The 22,951-nt window shown below is 37.6% G+C and overlaps 1 protein-coding gene across 3 annotated transcripts in view; it reads left to right on the top strand.

The window, feature by feature from the left end:
• Nucleotides 1–22,951, top strand: part of HSD17B4 (hydroxysteroid 17-beta dehydrogenase 4) — an 86,652-nt gene that overhangs the window by 34,593 nt on the left and 29,108 nt on the right. For all 3 annotated transcript variants that reach the window (XM_042448674.1, XM_042448673.1, XM_042448675.1), the window contains 6 exons: nt 2,880–2,986; nt 4,922–5,158; nt 7,363–7,414; nt 11,626–11,697; nt 12,516–12,619; nt 16,189–16,254. In XM_042448674.1, coding sequence (XP_042304608.1) covers nt 2,880–2,986; nt 4,922–5,158; nt 7,363–7,414; nt 11,626–11,697; nt 12,516–12,619; nt 16,189–16,254 — 638 coding nt within the window. The remainder of the gene's footprint in view (nt 1–2,879; nt 2,987–4,921; nt 5,159–7,362; nt 7,415–11,625; nt 11,698–12,515; nt 12,620–16,188; nt 16,255–22,951) is intronic.

Below are 22,951 nucleotides of genomic sequence, written 5' to 3'. Positions count from 1 at the left end.
TTTACGATCTTGTCTAGTTCTTTCGTGGTTGCCATTTCTAGTCTTCTTCTTATTTCTTGACTGAAGCCTCTATTCTGTTCAGTGTTTGATCCGAAATGCAGGAAATGTTTAACTATTTGAATTTTCTCATTATCTAGGTGGAATTTATTTTGGAGATAGAAACCTCAGATGATAAAGTCCCAGTCAATTGTCCCTGTCTTTCAGATTCTCTTGATGTGGCTAAAATGCAATATCTTACATCCATAAAGCTTCCTAAGGCTTTGCTGGGAAAAGCTGCTGGCAAAGAAGCAGATCATTATAGTCTTATTTTTAGTTAAAAAGGCTGCCACTCATTGTTTCTGTGCTGACTAGTAAAACACTGTTTTACCAAAGAATTTTATTAAAACCATTCAGACTTCTGCTATCATAAACACAAAAAGTAAAAGCTGGCAAGAAATTCAGTTAAATTCAGTTAAAATTGAGTTAAAAGCAAAAAATCGCTACTTAGATTATTTTGTTGTCTTCATATTCTTGAGGTGATACCAGCATTCCTTAGTGGCATGCTGGGTTCTCTCATTTATAATCTTTGTGCCCCCTTCCCAAAAAAATAGTTTAGCTCACCATTTATTTGAAGGGAATTGAGAGAATGTGACATTTTTCAGGTTATTCAGGCTGCAGTCCAAATGCAATTTCTGCATTTTCTGCACTTGTTCAGAAGTAAGACCCTCTTACGTCAATTAGGCTTACGTGCAGATAAGTGTGCTTAGTATTGTAGCCTTAGTGAGCACTGTAGCATGAGTCAGGATTTGAACCTGAATTTTCCATTGCAAGCTGCATCCCTCATATGTTGATTGACCTTCTTGGCTAGAGAGTAGATATTCCACCTAGATATGTTATACTATTTAATACTGTCTTAAGGGGGGGGGGGGATAAAGTGTTTTTAATTGTCATATTTTATATTTTACTGTTGTTAACCGCCCGGATTGGTTTGCCAGAGGGCGGTATACAAATAAATATTATTATTATTATTATTATTATTATTATTATTATTATATGATTTGAATAACTTTACTTAACACAGTGATCCCTTGTTTAGGAATGCAGAGCACAATGTTTCTATCATAGCATGTGGGGCTTGGATAGTCTTACTTGTCAAGCTGTTAATGGCCAAGCTGATAACTGTCACAACGCACTTAAATTTCAGACAATTAATGTAATCCAATTTCCTTAGTGTCGTGGCTGGAGATACTGAAAGTGTGACCTTGCATAACATAATGACTCAGACTACTCAATTGCTAAAATATCATTTTAAATCTAATGCATATAGTGGAAATGTAGTTTCCTGTGCTACACAGTAGAGGGTCAGTGCACAGTACTGTAGCACTCATTTTATGATTACTTATTTTTATGTCTGTGTTTGTGTATGTGTATGTGCTTATTAAAAAAAAGAGCCCTCCCTCCAGTCCATCTGCCTTGGTCCAGGCCTCAGAAGGAGAGAAGAATCTGCTGGACTTGATCCCCCCCCCACCATTCCCTTCTCCTTTTGTGTCATGTTTTTTTAGATTGTAAGCCTGAGGGCAGGGAACCGTCTATTATCCCCTCTGTTGTAAGCCACCCAGGTTCCCAGTGATTGGGCGGCATATAAATACATCCCATTATTGTTATTATTATTATTATTGTCAACCTTTGGCGATCACACAAATTTTATAGGGTCTTCTGAGGTAGAGAATATTCAGAGATGATTTTGCCAGTTCCTTCTTCTGAAATGAAGCCTATAGCACCCAGTATTCATTGATGGTATCCTATCCAAGTACTAACCAGGGCTGACCCTGCCCAGCATCCAAGATCAGACAGGAACTGGTGCCTTTAGGGTGTTTAGGCAAGCTCCTTCTGAAATTGTATACCAGACAATCAAATATAACCAGTTACTACACCCAGGTGACATTTAAACACAGAAGACCATTTGGTTAAAGCAAATTTCAAGGACAGGCAAATCAATCTTTTTGCTTTTTCTGATCCAGATCAGCTTTATGCAGGCAGTTTATTAAATGCAGCCCTGTACCCAGAATTAATTAGTTAAAGTCATGTGTAATGTAGACCTGAGAAACATTCCTAAAATATTATTCATTACTTGTACTATACCGTTTCACATGCATTAGGTCAGATGTTCAGCTCTTCCTGCATCTGGAAGTCAGGTTATGATGGTGTCAGCTTGCTTAAGAAAATGAGAGCACCTGTTAAAAGCATATGACTGTCTTCCTACTTTGGTCCCCAACCTTTTTGTCACTAGACTTCAGCCTTTAGTCTCTCAAGCCTCTGTCTTTCCACTAAAACATTCCTTTTGTATCTGGGTCTGTTGAATTGCCTGTGTTTAAGCATTCCACTACTGACCCTTCTTACAAATCACTTAGAATTCTCATCGACATTCTGTGACATTGTAGCATCTCATCTCAGGAAGACAGATTGCATGAAAGATGCTGGGTAGTTTGCCTAACTGGAAATGTAAGAAAGTAAATTTTAATTAAAAAATGATTATAATTAATTCCAAGTCTTTTGTACTCTTTTATGAAAGAAGATTCTTGTTCAACGATCCATATGTGTGACAGTTATTAAATAAATGTAGAACACAATAGGCTTGTTCGATTTATATTTACCAATGGCCGTTACCTGTACTTACCCTGGACAACACTTTCTGCATCCAAAATGGAAAAAAGGTCTGCATTAGCAAGTGCTTTATAAAGTACATGCACATAGTAAAATATGCTGAGATCTTTAGCACAGAAATGGAGTTTTTTCCCCCTGAAATGCCGCCTTGGCATTTTGTTACTGTGGTAGCTGTTTTTGCTGAGAAGGTGCTCATGGAAAAACAGGTGTAAACCCCTTTCTCTTTCTCTTTTCAGAATCAGTCAGTATGCTGAATGATGTATTAAGTCAAATAGAATCTCAAGATGTCTCCCCAAATCCCACAAGCTACAGTACATCAGCATTCTCCACAGGCTTTGACCCTGTAAGTAAAAATCCTTCTGCAAGGTACTCAGCTTGAAGTCATCTAGTTGCCTGAAGCCAAGAAAAGCTATTGTGACTTATGACTCAGGAGAAATAGTTGGCTCAAATGGTCATTTTAAAAAAATGAAATCAGAGTGCCTTTCCTCCACCATTATTTTTCTGTTGTATTAAATAATATTTATGAGTAATCCAATTATTGGATGGATTAGACTTGGAACCTGATGTTCTAGAGGACTGAAACATTTTGGTTCTCAGATTTTGTTGGATAGGTGTAATTTCTTTGCCTTGTATGGTTCTGCATTGTGCACATGCTAACATAGTAGAAACTCTAGAACTGCAATTTCATATTTCTCTTATGAATACTGCAAACAACCATTTTGAGAAGCTTAGTATAATTTGAAGGGCAGAAACATTCTCTATCCTGAGGTTGTTTCCATGTAATAGGCTTATACTTTTCTCTGTAAAATATGATCATCAAGCGAATGTAACATTGCAGTATCAGTAGCCTACCTTATAGGGAAAAAACCCTGAACTGTATTAGTTTAGGCAGCAGAGAATTAGTATAGTACTGTAATATTTAAATTGAACATCTCAAGAGATTCCCTCTTGCAGCCAAGAGAGATTTGTTTGTTCTTCATTGCTGTCCAGACTCAGTGTCTCTGCATGTGATCTATTACATACAGCCAAATTTGGCTATGGATTAAAATCCAACACAGGGCATGACAATCTCCACTCAGTAGAAATTTGCCTCCCTCTGCAGCCCCCCCCCCCCCCGTGTTCTCTCAAAATCTCCTCCAGAAGATCACCCAACCTGCCAGATTTGAGAAGTACATGGGCAACTAGAGGGAAAATCTCCCTTCCCAATTAAGCTAATGGAAGCCTGCAACAGAATAATTAATTGAATATTACCTGACTTGGACTATCATTGAAAATCTGGGTTCGATTCCTCGCTTGGCCATGGAAACCCGCCTTGGGAGAGTCATACACTCTCAGCCCCAGAAAACATTTTGATAGGTTTGCTTTAAGGTCGCCACACATTGTAAACAATTTGATGACACACAATAAAAATAACATTTGCTGCTACAGATTGAGTCTCTCTTATCCAGAATTCAGAAATCCAAAATATTCCAAAAACCAATACTTTTTTGAATGGCTGAGCTATTGACACCTTTGCTTTTTGATAGTTCAGTGTACATGGATTTCTTTTATGCACAACATTATTAAAATATTACATAAAATTGTTTTTAGGTTATATGTATAATCACCTGTACTGGATATCAGTCAGAGAACAGACCTTCCTGGCTTTTTAAAAGCTTTTTAAAGGTAGATGTGAAACACAAATGAATTTTGTGTTTAGACTTTGGTCCCATATCCATGATACCTCATTATGTAGGTGTGGGCAAAAATTCTAAAAATCTGAAAAAATCTGAACTCCAAAACACCTGTGTTCCAAAGTAGAGACTTAACCTGTACTGGATATCCAGTACTGTACTCAACTTGTACTGCGTATCAGTCAGAGATTAGACTTTCCTGGCCTTTTCAAGGCTAAAATCAAGCGAATGTCTTGGTCTGTGTAGCTGAGAGTTCAATTTGGATTTAATTCCAGTTTTTAAAATGTGCTTATATTTCAGCTTTACATTACACTTAGGCCAAATAAAAGTGCTAGACCATTTTTTTTTTAAAAAAGGACCATATCTGTTTTACAGAGCAACTTTCATTCTTTGTAGCACACTGATATCCTGAGAGGGATTGAGAAATGATCTCTCTTCCTCTTCATTCTTTCAGTCTATTCTTAAATACCTAGATGTGTTCTGATATAAAGGTGAGTGGTTATTTACCATTGTTTAGGATGTCATGACCTTCTGAGTGTTTGGAATGTAGTAGCTAAACACTAAGATGCACAGCATAATGTGTGCTTTGTCTTCCTTTTTCATAGGCAAATGCTATTGGCAAGAAGTTACCTCCAATTACATATGAATACACTTATTTGCAGCCCATCCTGTATGCACTTGGTGTGGGCATGTCCACAAAGGATCCAGACCACTTGAAATTCCTATTTGAAGGAAATGAGGAATTTTGCTGTCTTCCTAGTTTTGGAGTCATACCAGCTCAGGCTTCCATGTTTGAGGGTGGCTTGACTAATATTCCAGGACTCAGTTTTGATTTCACAAAGGCAAGTATATGCCAATCAGTTGACTTTATGGATTGCTATTAGTATATAGCATCCATAACCATTGTGATAATAAATTTAGCAATTGGAAAAAGTTTTCAGATATTAAAATCTGAATTGTTTCTCAATTAATAATTATTTAAAATATTCCTTAATTCTACATGTGGAATATATAGGTTGGCTTTGAAATAAAGCAGCACATGTTTTTAACTCAGTTGTTCTTTTCCCAGGAGCCCTTTCATAATACATAATTCTGGTGCTATTCAGTGAATCATAGAGTTAGAAGTGATCACAAGGGCCATCCAATCTGACCCCTGCTGCACAGAAATTCAGCAACTTTATTCCACTTTAACTGCTGTGGTTCCATCCAGTGGAATCCTGGGGTTTATAGTTTATGAGCCAGGATTGCTATTTGGCTGAGAATTCTAAATAGCCCTCCCTTAATTGCTAATCCCAGGATTCTTTAGTATGTTGCCATGGTAATTAAAGTGGAACCATAGCATTGTAATTATGCAGTGCGAAAAGTCCTCTGGTAATTCTTTCCATTAAAATAATTGGAGAATGATGAAGCTGTTAAATTGTTAATACCAGTGGATTCAAGACACCAATTGTGAATCCACCAATTCAGTGGATTCAAGACACTAATTGTGAAGCAATATTTGAATGTACGATCGGCCCACCATAGCCACAGATTCTGTATCCATGGATTCCAACTTCCATGAATTGAAAATATTCAACAACAACTAAAATCCCAAGCAAGCCTTGATTTTACCATTTTATATAAGGGCCACCATTTTACTCGGCCACTGTATTTATTGGGACTTGAGCATCCACAGATTTTTATTATCTGCGGGAGGTCCTGGAACAAAACCCTGCAGATGCCAGGGTCCCATTGTATTAGAGCTAGTCTACACATTTAAAATACCCCTCATTCCAGTCGAATAGAATGTGATCCAGCTATACACGATTTGTAGGAGTTTTGGCTTTTTGCGCACACACCGTGAAAAATTCTGAAACTGCTGAAAAAGGCTTCACGGTTTTTACCAAAATACTCACTGAAATCAGCAGAAATGTGCATTATCACACATGTGGCTATCTTCCTGCTTTGCATGCATTCGGATGGCTATGCATTTTTGGCAGAGGGAGGTTGAATAGATGCAAATAGATGTGAAATTTACATAGGAAAGTGAAGACAACCATCAATGTGAAAGTGTGAAAACATGCACCAATTTTCATACTGCACTTGTGTATAGACTAGCCCTGACTTCCTTGGCATCACATCATATTTTATCAGTCATAATACATTTTATTCAGATGTTGAATACATTGTGCTCTGCATATCGTCCACAGATTCCAAGTATTTTTTTACCTTTTCCTTTCAAAGGGCTAACAAAAGGTGCAGGGACAATGATGAGGTGTGATTATACTACATTTATTTAATACATTATAAAATTTCTTAGTGAGAAAAAGAGTGAATTAAACAAAGAACAACCTTATAAATAGAAGTCTGGGAAAATTTGGGGGTCCTGTACCTAATGTATACAGTTGGCATGTAATGTCCTCGGATTCTTTATCCATGGATTCAACTGTCCGTATTTGAAAATATTTTTTAAAAAAACACCAAATAACCCCAAGCAAAGTTTGATTTTACCATTTTGGATAGGAGACACCATGTTACTATGCCATTGTATTTAATGGGACTTGAGTCATGGATTTTGGTATCCACAGGGGGTCCTGGGACCAAACCCAGCATACCAAAGGCCCACTATGTACTTCAGACTGATGATTTGTTAAATGTAAATGATGATGGTGATGATGATAATGCCATTTTATTTCCATTCCTTTTCAACAGCAAAAGTTTTGATGTCTTTAAGAGAGAAAAAATGTAAACTTCATCTTTATTCTCTTTAATTTTCATTTACATAGAAAACAATATTCTTTACCTGAGGGCTTCATTTATTCATATAATTCCTAGAGATTAGGCATGTGTCAAAATGTTGATGATACAATTATGTGTCTATTTAAATAAATATTTAATACAGTTATTTAATATAAGTATTTAATAAAATTCTTTAAATAAATAGTGCTATCTTTTGCTGCCATGTGCGGATAGAAGAAAAAATAAGTTTAATTATTTTAAAGATGTTCTACAACTATATAGATGGCAGCAGTATAATTCTGTCAATGTTACTGCTGTCTTACTGTAGATGTTACATGGTGAGCAGTATCTGGAACTGTATAAGCCACTACCAACATCAGGTAAGACACAACTAGTTAATTATTCCTTTTTTAAAAATGCTCTTGTACTAGGTTAAAACATTTATTTTTTTGTATTTTGGAACCTCTGTTCCCAAGCATGCCCTTATACTACTATTACTACTACTTATTCTTATTCGTATAGTGCCACCACATGACCTTTTACAGAAACAGAAACAGTTCCAAACTTTACATTCTGTCAAAGGTGTACAATCCAAGGATAACAAAATATAAACTGTACAGTGATTATTCTGATCTATTTTGATATTGGGACTTTGGTTGCAGAATTCAGAGGAATTAGACCCAGTAACCTATTTTTTTAAAATAGTTTTTATTATTAAAATAACCATACAAAATGCAAATCACATATTCCAAAAACAAGACGAACAAAACAATACATTCTTATACAAAAAACATAAAACACAATTATGTCTGATTTTCATTTATCTTCTAACAAAAAACTTCCTCAAAGTTTTGTATTTGATTCATCTCTTTAACATGTTTCGTAAATTTTCTACATATTAACCTACATTTTGCATTGAATTCATAGAATCATAGAATCATAGAGTTGGAAGAGACCACTAGGGCCATCCAGTCCAACCCCCTGCCATGCAGGAAATCCAAATCAAAGCATCCCTGACAGATGGCCATCCAGCCTCTGTTTAAAGACCTCCAAAGAATTGTTTCAAAACAGGAATTATATTCAAAACTCAACAATGATTTCAAAACACAAGAATGAAAATTTACACAGTTGTAACTACGGATATTATGGTAGAACTTAATAAATACAGTTAGTAAGTGGATAAAGCACATAGTTAGGTAATAGTTATTTGCTTCTCAATGGAGAAATAATAAATCAAATAAGCATACTCCCAAAGCTGATAGGGTCTGGATTCTGCAAAGAGTAAGGAAGTGGCTAAAAAATTAGAGCCGGAAGGTGACAAAAGATATTTCTGCAGTCTCTTTCTTCCCACCAATCCCATCCATTCTCCAGAAAGAAAGCACGGAACAAAGGAAAGGAAAATGACCATCTCTTGGGTCCAGTTGGATCTTCCTAAAGAATATTTCAGGGGCAAATAAAAGTCCTTCCTGCACTTCTGCTTTCCTTGAGTTCTTGTGAATAAATTTCTCTACAACCAGAGGCCACTTTGTCAAAAGGTGGGGGAAAGCAGAGACTTTTTTTTAAAGCCAAATGGTCAGCTCTTTTGTGGCCTCTTCCCACTGTAGGGTGTCATGGCCTTTGGAAGATCCCCAGGAAGACTTTCTGGGTGCATTTCCTTATATTTATCTTCCTTATCTTTATCTGTGAGCTGTCTTGGGTCCCTCCGGGGGGAAAAGCAGGATATAACTGAAATAAATTAATAAATAAATAATTCAGTGATCTGATCATTGCTCATAAAACACCCACAGGGTAGGGGAACCCTGTCCACATGGTGCCTGTTTTGAAGTTATATCTTGCAATAGGTTTTCATTCAGGATGAGACAAGAGGCTCCCCCCACTTCCCAGAATGATTAGGTTCTGCCCTAACAGATTGACTAGCATGCTATCTCAGATTCCCAAATTAAACAAGCAATTTCCACGTAACATATACAGTGCACCCGCATCATATGCGGCTTCCAGATTATGCAGAAGCCACACGACAATTGAAGCAATGGCATGCGTGCCTGTGTCCACGCGACTCATTGCTTCCAATGGGGTGCGAGCATACACAGACTTCCCCTTACATGGGGGAATCTGGGATGAATCCTCCACATAAAGAGAGGGTCCACTGTATGTAAACAGATTCAAGTTTTTTAAATGCTGTTTTTATCGTTTTTTACTTCGATGTACTTTTGTTTAATCTGTGTGCCGCTTTGATCATTGGAAAAGCGGGATAAAAATATATTATTATTATTATTATTATTATTATTGTTATTATTATTATTATTATTATTAGGGATATTGTGCAAATATAACCAATGAGAATTCAGGTATATCATGGGATATAAAAATGCCCCATGTCCAAAGAATTCTTTGTGCTGAATCAGGTGTGCCCTACTCAAACAACAAGAGCCCAGATACACAAAGTGGAACAAAAATAAAACATAAAATGTAGTTGTCTTGTGTTGTGGGGCTGCTCGCATGAATCCCACTCCCCCCCCAGAAAGAAATAACATTCTCATAAGTATAGTGTTTTACTTTTGCTTATTTTTCCTGTAGTGCATAGTGCTGTTTCTTATGTTAAACATAAATTGTAGTATACTTTGTACCCTTGTGCTGTAGTTTAATACTGTTAGTAAGGCAATGGGTATATACAAAGACTGAATGACAGAGGCAGGGGGATGTTTGGTAAAAAGAGAATACACATATGATTGTTGATTGTTGAAAAGGAGAGGAAGGAGGACCTGTGTTAGGAAAGAGGGTACATGAGAGTGAGAATGAGAATGAGTGAGATAGGAATGCAGTCCTGAAGAGGCCAGTTTTAGAAGATTGGGATTGATTTTTGTGGAGAATGGATAGGATTGGTGGGAAGAAAGAGACTGTGAGGGAAGATTGTGTTGATGTGGTTAAGACTTAGATTGATCGTGTTGCATTTGTGATAAAGGATAATTGCAACTGTAAAGTTCAGTGTGCTGGATGGTGGTAAGAAGCTGAATAATGTATAGCATAAGTTGTATTTAATAAAATTATATATATAATTGAACATTTCACATACCTTGCTCTGTTACCAGACTTACAGTAAAGCAGACCCTACAAGTCTAGAAAAATAACTCTTACACATAGACAGTTATGGAAGGCAATCGACTGGAAAGAAAGAAGGAAGGTTTTTGTGTTTGCCACAGTATAGGGCAAAAGAGTGCCTAGGTGGGTCACCCTGTGAATGTCTGATCTCTCTGTGATTTCACACATATAGGGCCTCTTCACAATATATAAATACAGTGATATGATTCCACTTTAACCTCCTTGGCTACCTCCTATAGAATCCTGAGGTTTGTACTTTGGTGAGGCACTAAAGTCTGGCTGAGAATTCACAATGCCTTCTCCTAAACTGCAAATCCACAATTTTACAGGATGGAACAAGGGAAGTTAAAATGGAACCATAGTATTATAACTGTATAGTGCACAATATCATACGCAGAGCAGGCTTAGACTCAGAGGCAGGGAGTGAAGATTGGAGGAAGGAACATTAGCAACCTTAGATATGAAGACAATACAATAGTACTAGCAGAAACCAACAAAGGCTTGGAACAATTACTGAAGAAGGTCAAGGAGGAAAGTGCTATGGTAGGCTTAATGCTGAACATCAATAAAACAAAAATAATGGCCACAGAAGATCTATAAGAATTCATACTAGAGGTGAAAATTGAAATAATCAAACAGTTCCCATAGCTTGGGGAACTATGGAATCCAAGGGATTTGAACATTGACTGCAGTCAAGAAATTAGAAGAAGATTAGGATTGGAAAGGCAATGATGAAAGAACTGGACAAGATCTTAAAATGTAAAAATATAAATCTGAACACCAAAGTGAGGATCATCCAAGCATCATACTCTCTGTCACCATTTACACGTGTGAGAGCTGGACATGAAGAAGGCCGATAGAAATAAAATAAACTACTTTGAGATATGGTGCTCAAGCCCATCTCTCTCTGGAAGCCAGGATGACTAAACTGAAGCTGTTGTACTTTGGCCACATCATGATAAGGGATGAATCATTGGGAAAGACAATAATGCTAGGAAAGGTAGAGGGCAGTAGAAAAGGAGGAGAAAACCACATGCCAGATGGCTAGACACAATAAAAGAGTCCACACACCTGAGCCTGTAGGACCTGAGCAGAACAGTGGAGGACAGGAGGCTGTAGAGAGGCCTCATCCACAGGGTCCCTCGAGGGCAGTAAACAGCAACAAAGTATGTAAGGGCCCTTGGATTCTTTGACTACATAGAACAGCATTCTCAATATTGTGGAACTGTGTCTGTGAATCTGGTTCAGGTACTGTATCTCTTGCTTTGAAAGAGAGTGCACATACATTAAGGAGTAGAATAAACACATTCACTCAGGTCTCAGTATTTAATGTTTTGTGCAGCTGGATGCTTGATCCAAGTTTTCAATGCTGCTATGCTATATGTATTTTTCTTCTGAGTGGTATTGGTTTTTTTGGGGGGGGTATGTTAAAAAAAAGAAATCAATTCTTGTTGATTCAAAATGTGCCATTTAATTTTCTTTTGGATTTTAGGGAAACTAACTTCAGAAGCTACAGTTGCTGACATCCTTGATAAAGGCTCAGGAGCTGTTATACTCTTAGATGGTAATAATTTTGCTTGATATTAAGGGCACAAATTGTCAGAAAAATATAGTCTGTAAAACTGCATGTTCCTTTCAAACTGTGCCTTGAAACCATCTTTAGGAAAGTCTGTGTAATATTTATTAGAATGTTCTCTTGTCTTCAGGGCAATTTGAGTATCACACTGCCATACATATAAAAATGTAATGCATGAAGTGGCCTTGATATTCTGCCAAAAAAGGTAATAAGCCTGAAGAGCATTTATGTTTTTTGTTTGTTTGTACATCCTCTGTTATCTAGAATGCCTGTGGGTTTAGTATTAAGGGTTTTGAGTTTTAAAGTTAAGAAATGAAGCCTTGTTCCTCTTGTATTTTCCACCCCAAGGGGAACAGTGTCACATTACCTATGACTCTATATGTGTATAAGTTACAAATCAGGTTTAGTTATGTATTTATCTGTTTACAGTATTTGTATTTTACCCATCAGTAGACACTTTCTCAGAGTTGACAACAGAATGAAACAGATTAATATTATTAAGCAGTTAATAATAAAATAGTTTGGGAGGTTAGACTGTGGTGCCTCACAGGCCCTTTTCACTTTTAATAACAATTGGGGAGGCATAGGGCAATACTGGCCCGCAGGTGGTACATACAGCCCACAGACTGCATTTACCCATCCCTTATAAATGGCCTTTTGGAAGCAACCTAATGGGGATAGGAGAGCAAAGTATCACCATTTCCTATTCTTTTATCATTCTTAAATTTGTTTCCTTTCTGCATGGCATACAGTTTTTGGTGTAATTAAACTCAGAAAGTTCTTCCTTCTCATGTGTTTCTTTCTAGTCCACACATATTCTGGAAAGGATCTTGTATGCTACAATCAATTCTCTGTGTTCATTGTTGGAGCTGGTGGTTTTGGTGGAAAGCGATCATCTGAAAAATCGAAAGTAAGTTCATCTGAGAAAGAGGTTTTGTGTTGGCTGACAGATTAGCTGAACAATGTAGTAGTTAAACTTAAACGTTATTGGTAATTGCCAGTTATGAAACTAGCAGTGCCTTAGCTCCCTGCTACCCAGTTAAAATTAGATCTTTTTTCCTTTAGTTTTCTTACAGCTCTTACTCCCTGCCACTTATTCCACTTTCCCAAAATTTACACTTTTGAGGTGAGAGTGGACTTTCAAGTTGAGAAGAGCTGGTGTCAGAGATCTCATAATTAAGCTAATGGACTTTATCAAACGTGCTACATTTGTTGCCATCAAGGAATATGGGAATGAGTTAAACCACATTGGTAACTATTTCCTATGCTTCTTGGTGTTAATGGATGTTATGTTTGTGCTTCAAAGACATGGCCTGCAGCACAGCTGGTTGTCGGCTCTGACCTTGAAAAGAAAAAAATCAGCATTGTGGAGTCTTGCTCCCTCTGGATGGTTTAGACCAGAGGTTTTCAACTGTTAGTCCTCCAGATGTTTGAGACCTCAGCTCCCAGAATTCCTGGACATTAGCCATCATGAGAGGGCAGTCCAAAACATCTGGAGGACCATTGGTTGAGAACCACAGGTTTAGACCAATAGCTCCTTCACTGGGAATGTAAATCCAAAACATCAATACAGCCAGCTGTTCCTGATCTCTGGGATGAGAGAGGGATGAGGTGAGAACAGGAATTCTGTGCTCTGCAATCCCTCAACAACTAGTCCAGAATTTTTTTTAAAGCTTTATTCTCAATAAAAACAAATACAGAAAAATACAGACATATACATACAAGTATATTTACAAAAAAACCCAAAACACAACAAAAAACCAAACAAAAAAACACAAATATTAGACACTGTACACCAGGGGTAGGCAACCTTTTTGAGCCGGGGGACAGGTTGCTGTCCCTCAGACAACTGGGGGGCCGAAGCAAATAAATAAATAAATAAATAATTTTTTTAAAAAATTAAATAAATAAATAAACCGGGACAAATGTAGGACAACATTGTCAAATGGTGGACACTTTTTTTAAAAAAAAGTAGAAGACACGCAAAAAAATTTGCTGATTTTTTAAAAAATGTTAATATAAATGCATGTTTCTGAGGCTTCTATAGACAATTGCCCCCCTTGCCCCTGCGCGCGAGAGGCCAAAGGCCCCGGCGGCAATCGGCGGCAGAACCGGGCTGGGGCCGGTCCCAAGGCCACAATGGGCCGCATCCGGCCCGCGGGCCACAGGTTGCCTACCCCTGCTGTACACTATATATATATGTGGCATATAACATTTCTAAGCAACTTCGTTCTCAATGATATGGAAGTTTATTTCCTATACAGTGGTGCCTCGGGTTACGAAATTAATTCGTTCCGTGGCACCGTTCGTAACCCGAAAAGCCTTCGTAAGCCGAATTGCCATAGGCGCTAATGGGGAAAAGCCGCGATTCCATGCGAAAAAGCCGAAAAAAGCACCAAAAGTTTTTTCGTAACCCGAAAAAACATTCGTAACCCGGAACAATGTTTTCCTATGGGATTTTTTCGTATCCCGAAAATTTCGTAACCTGGGTATTTCGTATCCCGAGGTATCACTGTACTTTCCCAGTTCTGAACTTCAGTGCCATTACTATATAAAGCAAACTGAAGATCTTACTGTGTATGCATAAAGCTTTTGGCTTCAGAATGTTTTCAGTTAGCAACCTGGAAATTTGCAATGTTATACATACTGTTGGAAATGCCACAAACATACATATTCACCTTTCATAGAATACAGAATATAGTGTGGAAGATGACTGTGCAGTTACAGATTATTTTAACACTCTGTTTTAATATTGCACTTTAGTTCTCCAAATATGCTTTCATCTTTGAGAATGTATACAGACTGCTCTCCCTAACTGTGTGCTTGCCATCAGCAGATTTAAGCTTCCGCAGACTGCAAGCCCCATTGCCGCTAATGACCACATGTGTACAAGGCTGCGGCAGAGTGGCCATGCACACTGCCATTGGAAAATCCTGTGGTTTTTGCCATGGTCCACAATGGAACCCCCGTGGATAAGAAGGACCTACTGTACAGATGCATAGTAATAGCCGGTGTCTCAAAATTTCAGTCATTCTTTTTTCTGTGGACAAAAAGCAACTAGGATGAATTTCTGCCCTTGAGTGCTTTTTAAAATTTCATGTATTTTATTTATTCCACTTATACTCTGCCTTTCTCTGAATGTGAGACCCAAGGCAGCTCACAAAGTTAAACAAAATCAGCTAAAAGTTTTGCTTTTTTGTCCCAGCCAATGTTGTGTTCCAGCAAACCATGATTCAGGGAAACAGGCATGGTATATTTTTATTGTTCTAGCTGGTTTGCTGGTTTATAAGCTGCTCTTGGAGCTTTTTGGATGAATGGATGGGTAGAAAGACTTTAAATAAATAAATAATCCCACTGGGAGGATGGATATTAATAATCCTAAATGTCAGTAAAACATCTCACAATAGAAGAAGTATACATTTCATTTAATTTTTGCTTGTTTGATTTTATTTTACTCCTACTCCATGTTGTTGTTCTTGTTTGTTCTTTTATGTCTTGCTTTCTTCCCAATATTGGGACTCAAGACAGCTTCTAAAAATTAAAGCAAATAAGGTTAAAGGCATTTACAAAAACATGTTAAAAACACATGAAAAATTATTGTTATACAGTTAAACAATCCATAGAATTAAAAGCCTTTTAAAAGAAATCCATTAAAAGGTGAAGGATAACAATCAGCAAAACAGCACACTGTTAAACGCTCTTGCAGTCAATTCCTAAAAGCTTGTCAGAACAGGGAAGTTTTCACTTGCTGATGGAAAGACAGTAAGGAGGTTGCAAGGACATCTTGTGCTTTCTGGCTTTATATATTTTGTTGGAATTCTGTGCAAACAAATATTCCTTTGAATATGGGGACATTTTAGTAATATTTTGGAACTGTTACTGAAGTCAGAAAATACTCCACACTTTACTAGTTTATCTTACCTAATACATGAGGATTAAAGTATCAAAGAGAATGGACAAAGAATAAAACACTTCATTTTCCAGAAACCTACAAGGCTTTCTTGGCCATACCTGCATTATATTCTACTCATTCATCATTCTTAGTAAAATAATAATAATAATAATAATAATAATAATAATAATAATAATAATAATTTATTTATAGCCCGCCCAATCACAAGGAATCCAGGCGAATAAGTATGTGTTGCATCCCTACTTGCAGTTTGCCTGTGTTCTTCCTCCTAACTCTAGTCTCCTTTGGTGGGCTGCCAACTCCCAGGATATGCCTTCGGAGTCTACATACCATGCTGTCCCACAAAGCAAGGTACTTTGGGCAGTGCTAATTTGGTACTACTGCCCATTGGCTCCTTGTACTGTGCATTGCCTCAGCCAAATGCTCATTGGATTTTATTCTTCACACAGTGCTTTTTTCCAACAGAATAGAAACCAAATCATTCAGTCACAAAATGGGTTTTTAGTATTTTTGCTAATTTTTTCAAAAGTATACTGCTTGTTTTTATTTTCTTTGTTTGTTTCCAGGTCACAGTGAATCCACCTAACAGACCACCAGATGCTGTAGCTACTGATGTCACTACAGTAGATCAGGTAAATATCATACTTCCTAACAAAAAATACTGTATTTAATTATTTCTGCAGGGAAATCTCAACCTATGCTACTTCTAAATGAGTTTGTTGGTGCTGAATATACATGTATTCCTTATAAGCTGCCCCTATTGCATTTTATAGAGAGGTGGGATATAAATAAATTTTTATTTATTTATTTATTTATTTATTTTGTTTGTTTGAAGTTGAAACATATATGTATGAGTTTTGCAATATTAGCTATTCCAATACTTTGTTTGTTTATTTATTTTTAGAATTTGGACCATGGTACAAAAAGTACAGTAAGGGCTTGTATAATGTGAGTTTGTATAGCAGGGTTTCAGTTATATGTGATCGGAAAAATATGTTCTCTCTGGGCATTTCTAGGTCCTCCTGCATGATTCTTTGGTCAGTTTCTGGTGGAAGCATACCATAGAACTTTACTGGAGGATCTAAAAACACCTAGAATAGTGTTCTATCAGGTTCAAAAAATTGTATTTGTGATTATACATATTTTTTGTTATACACAAACAGTCCTGAAACAATCCCTTGTGTTATATGAGCTCTTGCTGTAACTATGACAATTCATTAAGAATTACCCTTTGGAATTTGATTTTTGTACCATCAAGCCTACATTTACAGAGATTATGGCCAGAATTCTACCTGCTACTTAGTTACATAACTTTTATGTTACACAGCTAAGTAGTGTCTCCTGGCTTGAACCCCCACCCCCAAACCCTGCTTTACTGGGCCTATCTGATCTTTTATAGCGGATCTTATAGAATTTTTCACACCTGATTCAACAGTACAGAAACAGATGATGATTTGGCTTCGTTGATGATTGTATTGCATCTTGGCATGTTTTAATTGATTATTTTATGTAGTATGGGTTGTGTAATTGTATCATTTGATTTTATCGGTTGTAATCCCACCTTGATCCGCAGGGAGAGGCAGGAAATATGAATTATTATTATTATTATTATTATTATTATTATTAATTGTGTGGAGAGAACGGGAGCTGTTCTGCTCGTAATTGGGGTGTGACGGAAGACATTTGAAACCCACCTCCCACCAGTCAGTATGGTTGCAACAAGTAAACATGACATAGGTCTTGTTTTTGATCACTGCAGCATCACTGGCTGAAGGGAGAGGTGTACAGATGTCCTCCTTCTGTGCCCCATCATTAGCAGAATGGACCCCCTTCTCTTTGTGTGGTTAATGCCTAGTAAAGTAGATTGTGGGACATTTATGATTGTGGCAATAATGGCACAATTGTGACTACATAGCATCATGAATATGGACCTTCTGTGAATGTGTAATTACAGGTTATACATCTGTGAGTCTGTTGATGATCTCATTTATGATTTCAATGAAACAAAAGTTTGTCTGGTAGCACCTGCAATCCTTAAAAAAAATTTCCCATGCAAAATGGACCACACCCAGGAATTTTCTGCAAAAAGGTGAAACTTGTCTGTCAGTTCCAAATTTGTATGAAATATTTTGCAACTCAACCTATGTTTAAATGTCAGTACTGCACTATACCGCAAAAACTACAGAATCTCAGAGTGGTTGTTTGGAATTTACTCAACATAAACCCAAAACACACTGCAGAATTAATCCAGTTGGAGACCACTTTTACTGACCTGGTTCAATGCTAGCGAATTCTGAGAACTAGTTTTGTGAGACATTTAGTCTTCTCTATTAGCAAGCCCTAGTGCCACAATAAACTACAGTTCCCAGGATTCCTCACACTTAGCCAGGGCAGTTAAAGCGATCTCAAACAGGATTATTTCTGCAGTGTGTTTTGGATCATAGTTGATGGACTAAGTACAAAAACTTTACTGTAGTGCTCATTTTGATCTCATTATAAACACATCAGGTTTGGTGACTCTGATCAAGCATGTGGATTTGTATAGCAGAACAGATGAATGGATGCTTTAATATATGGTATAGATTTTCACTTCTTGAGTGCTAGGCTGCTGTACTTAATATCTTTAGAACAAGTGTGGGCAAGCATGTGCCTGGCATGGGAAGGAGGAGCCATTTTCGGGCCCTTGGAGCTTCCACCTTTGCTTCACTATTCAGAAACAGGGTAACAAGATAAACTGCTGCTAATTTAGTGGTTCTTCCCTTGGCTTCTTTTTTATAGTAGAATTGCACCCCCATAGCCTCCAGGAGGTGATCAGATGTATATGACAGTTGCAAACCAACAGCTAATTTAGTGGAAAGAAGAGGTTTTACTTGGAAGAAATCTAGGATATACAAATATATAACTATAGCTTAGTTCCAATGTAGCCCTGTGGTAAATGCCAAAGTACACAAGAATAGACAAGCCCCAAGAGAGTCCATCTTTCAGAAACCAAAAGTACTAAGAAAGCAAGGGATGTATTCAAAACTTTAAAAGAGGATATTTTAAAGGTCAAAGAAACCCAGTTCTCATGGGGTGTTTATGATTAAAGGTTAAATGCATTTTACTGCAGTCTACTAGGTAAAGAACTGAATTGCAACCTTCCTCTGAAGTTTTGGGGTTGTGATGATTAAACAAAGGACTTTCCATCTCATGTGGGAAGCTTGAGTGGATAATGGAGGTCCACTGCTTCAGACTTGCACTCTGCAGGTAGCAAGACAACAAAAGTGAAAAGAGAGGGGATGCACCTAACACACTCCTTTCCTCACATTTTAATACAACATACTTCTAAAAATGCCCAAATAAGACAACCTCTTTTATTTCCTTCCTATGCTGTAAAGGGAACTTTGTGTTTGCTTCCATAAATCTTTGAATAAAATGAAAGTGTTGACAGAAGATCAAAACCAAGTTGAAAAACATTTCTGCTGTTAACAATTTGTGGAGAGATGAATCAGTCAGTTTCAGCCCCACAGGGAACACTTGTGTGGCCATGGAGTTTTAAAGTATCATTTCTTTATTCCTTCCTGCTAATTATTAGATGGATGTTTTAAATCAATGAACAAAGAATTATTCTGTCAATGGATTAATCACACTATTGAAATGTGCATTTGTGACCCATCTCTGATTGATTTTTTCCTCTTTACTCTTTCTCTAGTCATATATTCAGAAATACCTTTCAGTGGAGATCAATAGGGAGAAAAGAAATGATCAGTTGCTGCCATTTTGGCACCTTTCAGTGCAGAAGGAAAGATTGTATGATATTGTATGCATCTCATTAGAAAACAGGTGTGAAAATTAGTGGAATTTTAATTAATGTCAATAGGTGACTCTTTTGGAACTTGGAAGACAAATGCTGTTTGTAATGGTGATAAACTGGGATTGTCATGAATATCCCTTTAGTAGTGGCTTCCATAAATTATCTTGGTGTTCCCTTGCATTCCCACTTTCTAATGTATTTACTGCTTTGTCCCATGAATAATGTAGTCTTACATAAAAATATTCATAGATAAAACTGCTCCTATTCCTGTTTATAGATTAATTATACTTAACAAATATTACTGCCACAATCCTATTACTTGGTTTGAGTATTTTTAATGTGTTTGTGTTGAAGACTGATTCCTGTTATCGACACTCTGATTCTCTACTCTCAAAGTACAGGCAGGCAAAAAAAAAAAAAAAGCAGCAGTGGCACTAGTGAATCAAGGGCTTTAGATAATATAGCAGGAAAAAAATGGCACTCCTGCCAGCTCAGTAGAAACAGTATGCTTCCAGGACAAAGACAATGTTCTGCTGCAAGACTGTTAAGCAAGTACACAATGTACAGTGTCAGAATTACAAATGTGGAAGTGAGAGTGTTTTACTGGAGATGTATGAATAGAGAGAATGTACATTAAATATTTTAAAAGAATGCTTGAAATGACATTTGTGACTTACAAAATAAGGCAAATTATCTTACCTTTTGACTTGTGTGCTTGTAAGCATCTATCCTGTTCTGTTGGCTTGTGTGTGGTTTAGCACTCTTTTCCAAATTGCCCTTTCTGTTGTGCAGGCTTCTCTAAGTTGGAGAAAAAGCAATAGGATTAGTTTTTTCATCACATGGTATGGGCAGTGGGGTCAGCAGTCATCATGTGTCAAGAACATAGGGAAAGGTAGACTTTTCTGGCCTAATGTAGAGAAAACTACACAGGGAAGGCTAAGGGATCTAAAAGCATAGGGTGACATGAGATGGTATAGGGAGGGGGGGGGTTTCTAGATTTGTTAAGCACTCAGGGACATTTTGTACTTTGGAATACCATGAAGACAAATAGAACCTGTCCAAAAAGAATGCTTAAGAAGAATCTTTAGATCAAGACAAAGCCAGACTAGTAAAAACTTAATATTAAGAAGGTAGCAGAATAATGGTGAGCATGTTTTCTATTGCTAAATCAAGGATGGGATAGAAATAAGCCACAAACAGCAAAATATAATAGCCACTCAAAGGAGCCAAAAGGCTACATCTGATGGACTAGGTATTTATATGATAATGGTAGAGGTCTTCAGGAGTATTAAGGTTCAATCCACTTTTGAGAGAATCTTGATTCAGTGCTACCAAATCTGTTCAAATCAGCCAAATTAGTTCTGGGTTTAACTCTGAAGCACACCCCTTGTAGATAGTAGGCATTTGGTCTGATCCAGGATAACCTTCCTCATGTTCAGTGATACATGAAAGATCCAAACTCTGCTGGTTCCTTTCACTTTATTTTATGTTTCAGTACATATGTATTTATATTATTTTCAGGTCGATTAATGTTTCCTTACATAGAGATTATATATCCTTGTCCCCCCATCCCCATTTTTCTTCTTTTACTACCTTCCTTTAAATTCTCAAAGCCTTGTTTCTCCCTTCTCTTTCTTCACCAGCTTTGAATGAGGGTGATGAGAGTGATGGAGCAGTTCATTCATAAGGCTTTCTTCTAGCCAGTGGTTCTCAAACTGGAGTGGGACATCCAAGGGGTGTATGTATGATAGTTGCTCAAGGGTGGGGAGCAAGAAAAGTAAGTTTTCAAGATGGCAAATGTGAAAAAGAAGGGCAAGCCTATGTATATGTGTACACACCATTGAGGATTGTCTGGTTCCTGCAAAAGTGAAGCTAAGCGTCTTCCCCCATTATGTCTGCCTCCAACCTCATGCATAGCATAATCAGCTTTTCTTTTTAAAATACGTTTCCTGCTTAGCTTCTCTGAAGGTTCTGTTGTTGGTGCAGTAGATGCATGCCCTTAGCGACCAAAAGGCACACAGAGGCCAGCCTGTTCAGCTCAGGGGATAAGAAAAGAGGAAGACCAGGCTGCTGAAAAGGCCCTACAGCTGCCTTTGTGCTTCTTCTGCTGGGAGAAGGTTGCTGGGTTTTTCTGATGAGTTGCTTCCCCACCCTGCATCTGGAGCAGTTCTTCTCAATGGTTTTCCACAGAGCCAGTACTGGTGGGAGGAGGAGTGATAAATGTATTGCTGAAGAAAAGCAACCCAGCAATGTCATCCTGGCTTGAGGCATGCGGAGGCCACCCTGCATGGCCCATGGAGAAGAAAGAAAGAAGACGAGGCTGCTGAAAAGGCCCTACAGACACTTCTGTGCATCTCTCTGTTATGTCATCCGCCAACCATAGCAAAACAAAAATCGTCTTTTTATGTATTTCCCGCTTAGCTCTGTATGTTTCATCCGTGGCACAGCAAGTGCATGCCCCTTAGCAACCATGAGTCAATTCCTCTGGTGCGAGGAGGGAAATAAAGTGAGGGAGCAGAAAGCATGAGAGCTCAGTGTTAAGGTGGATGGCACATGAGGCACGAGAGGCCTGTGAGAGACAGAGAGGTGCAATCTGTGAGATGAACGAAAATATGCACACTACACAAACAATTTTTTAAGTCCATATAGTATGTGAAGGGGATGATTTTAAGTACTGCTATTCAAGGAAATGGTACTAGATCCTAATTGCTATTAAAATGTGGAAAGTTTGAAGCCACTGCTAACATAAACAAACCAGAGCACCAAAGAACATCCCCAATAGCTCCCTTTCTTTTATTTTTCCCCCAATCCCAAACAGCTTTTTACAGTTTTTCAAGGCTTTTAGTATCACTCAAAAATCTGCTGACAGAATAGCAAGTTAATCAGCATGAGGAGGGATAGCAAATGGCATATATAAACAAACTCAGTAAAAATTCCAACAAATAGGAAACAAGTTACAGTAAAATAAAAGAAAGCAGGATTTGAAAAGGATAGGCAAAATGAAACAGATAGGCAAATTAAGAATTTTAAAAACCACATAAAACTTCATTAGAAGGTAAAAACACTGCAGCTGTTTAGATCTCACCCTATTCTACAGCCTCCATTTTCCATCTTCTCTCCCTTTACTACCTCAAATGCCCTTTTATGAGGTTTTGGTGTTACACAAGAGGACTGGCCTTAATTCACACCAATGTTGTCTTTTAATCCATCACATAATCTTGTGCAGAATTAATCTCAGAGAGGGCAGGACTAATTCCATCCTGGGCACACTCAGCAGTGTCTCTTGTGGCCCTCAGTCCTTTCCCCCTTAATGAAGGTTTAGTCATCTGGCAACTGAAATTGTCTTTCTGAATTCAGCATTCTGCCCGGAGTTACTTACTTGGAAGCTATTTTGAATAGAAACATTCATGTCAAGATTTCAATTTCTTGTGAAATTACTGTCAGCTGCTCTCTCTCTTTTACAACCCCCCCCCCATGGTAATGTAACATACTCTCCCTAAATCAGTTAAATGTGCACCTTAAGTTACATGTGAATG

The sequence above is a fragment of the Sceloporus undulatus genome, chromosome 2 (genome assembly GCF_019175285.1).
Source record: "Sceloporus undulatus isolate JIND9_A2432 ecotype Alabama chromosome 2, SceUnd_v1.1, whole genome shotgun sequence".
NCBI classification, from domain to species: Eukaryota; Metazoa; Chordata; class Lepidosauria; order Squamata; family Phrynosomatidae; genus Sceloporus; species Sceloporus undulatus.
This window is presented reverse-complemented; position numbering and strand designations above follow the sequence as displayed.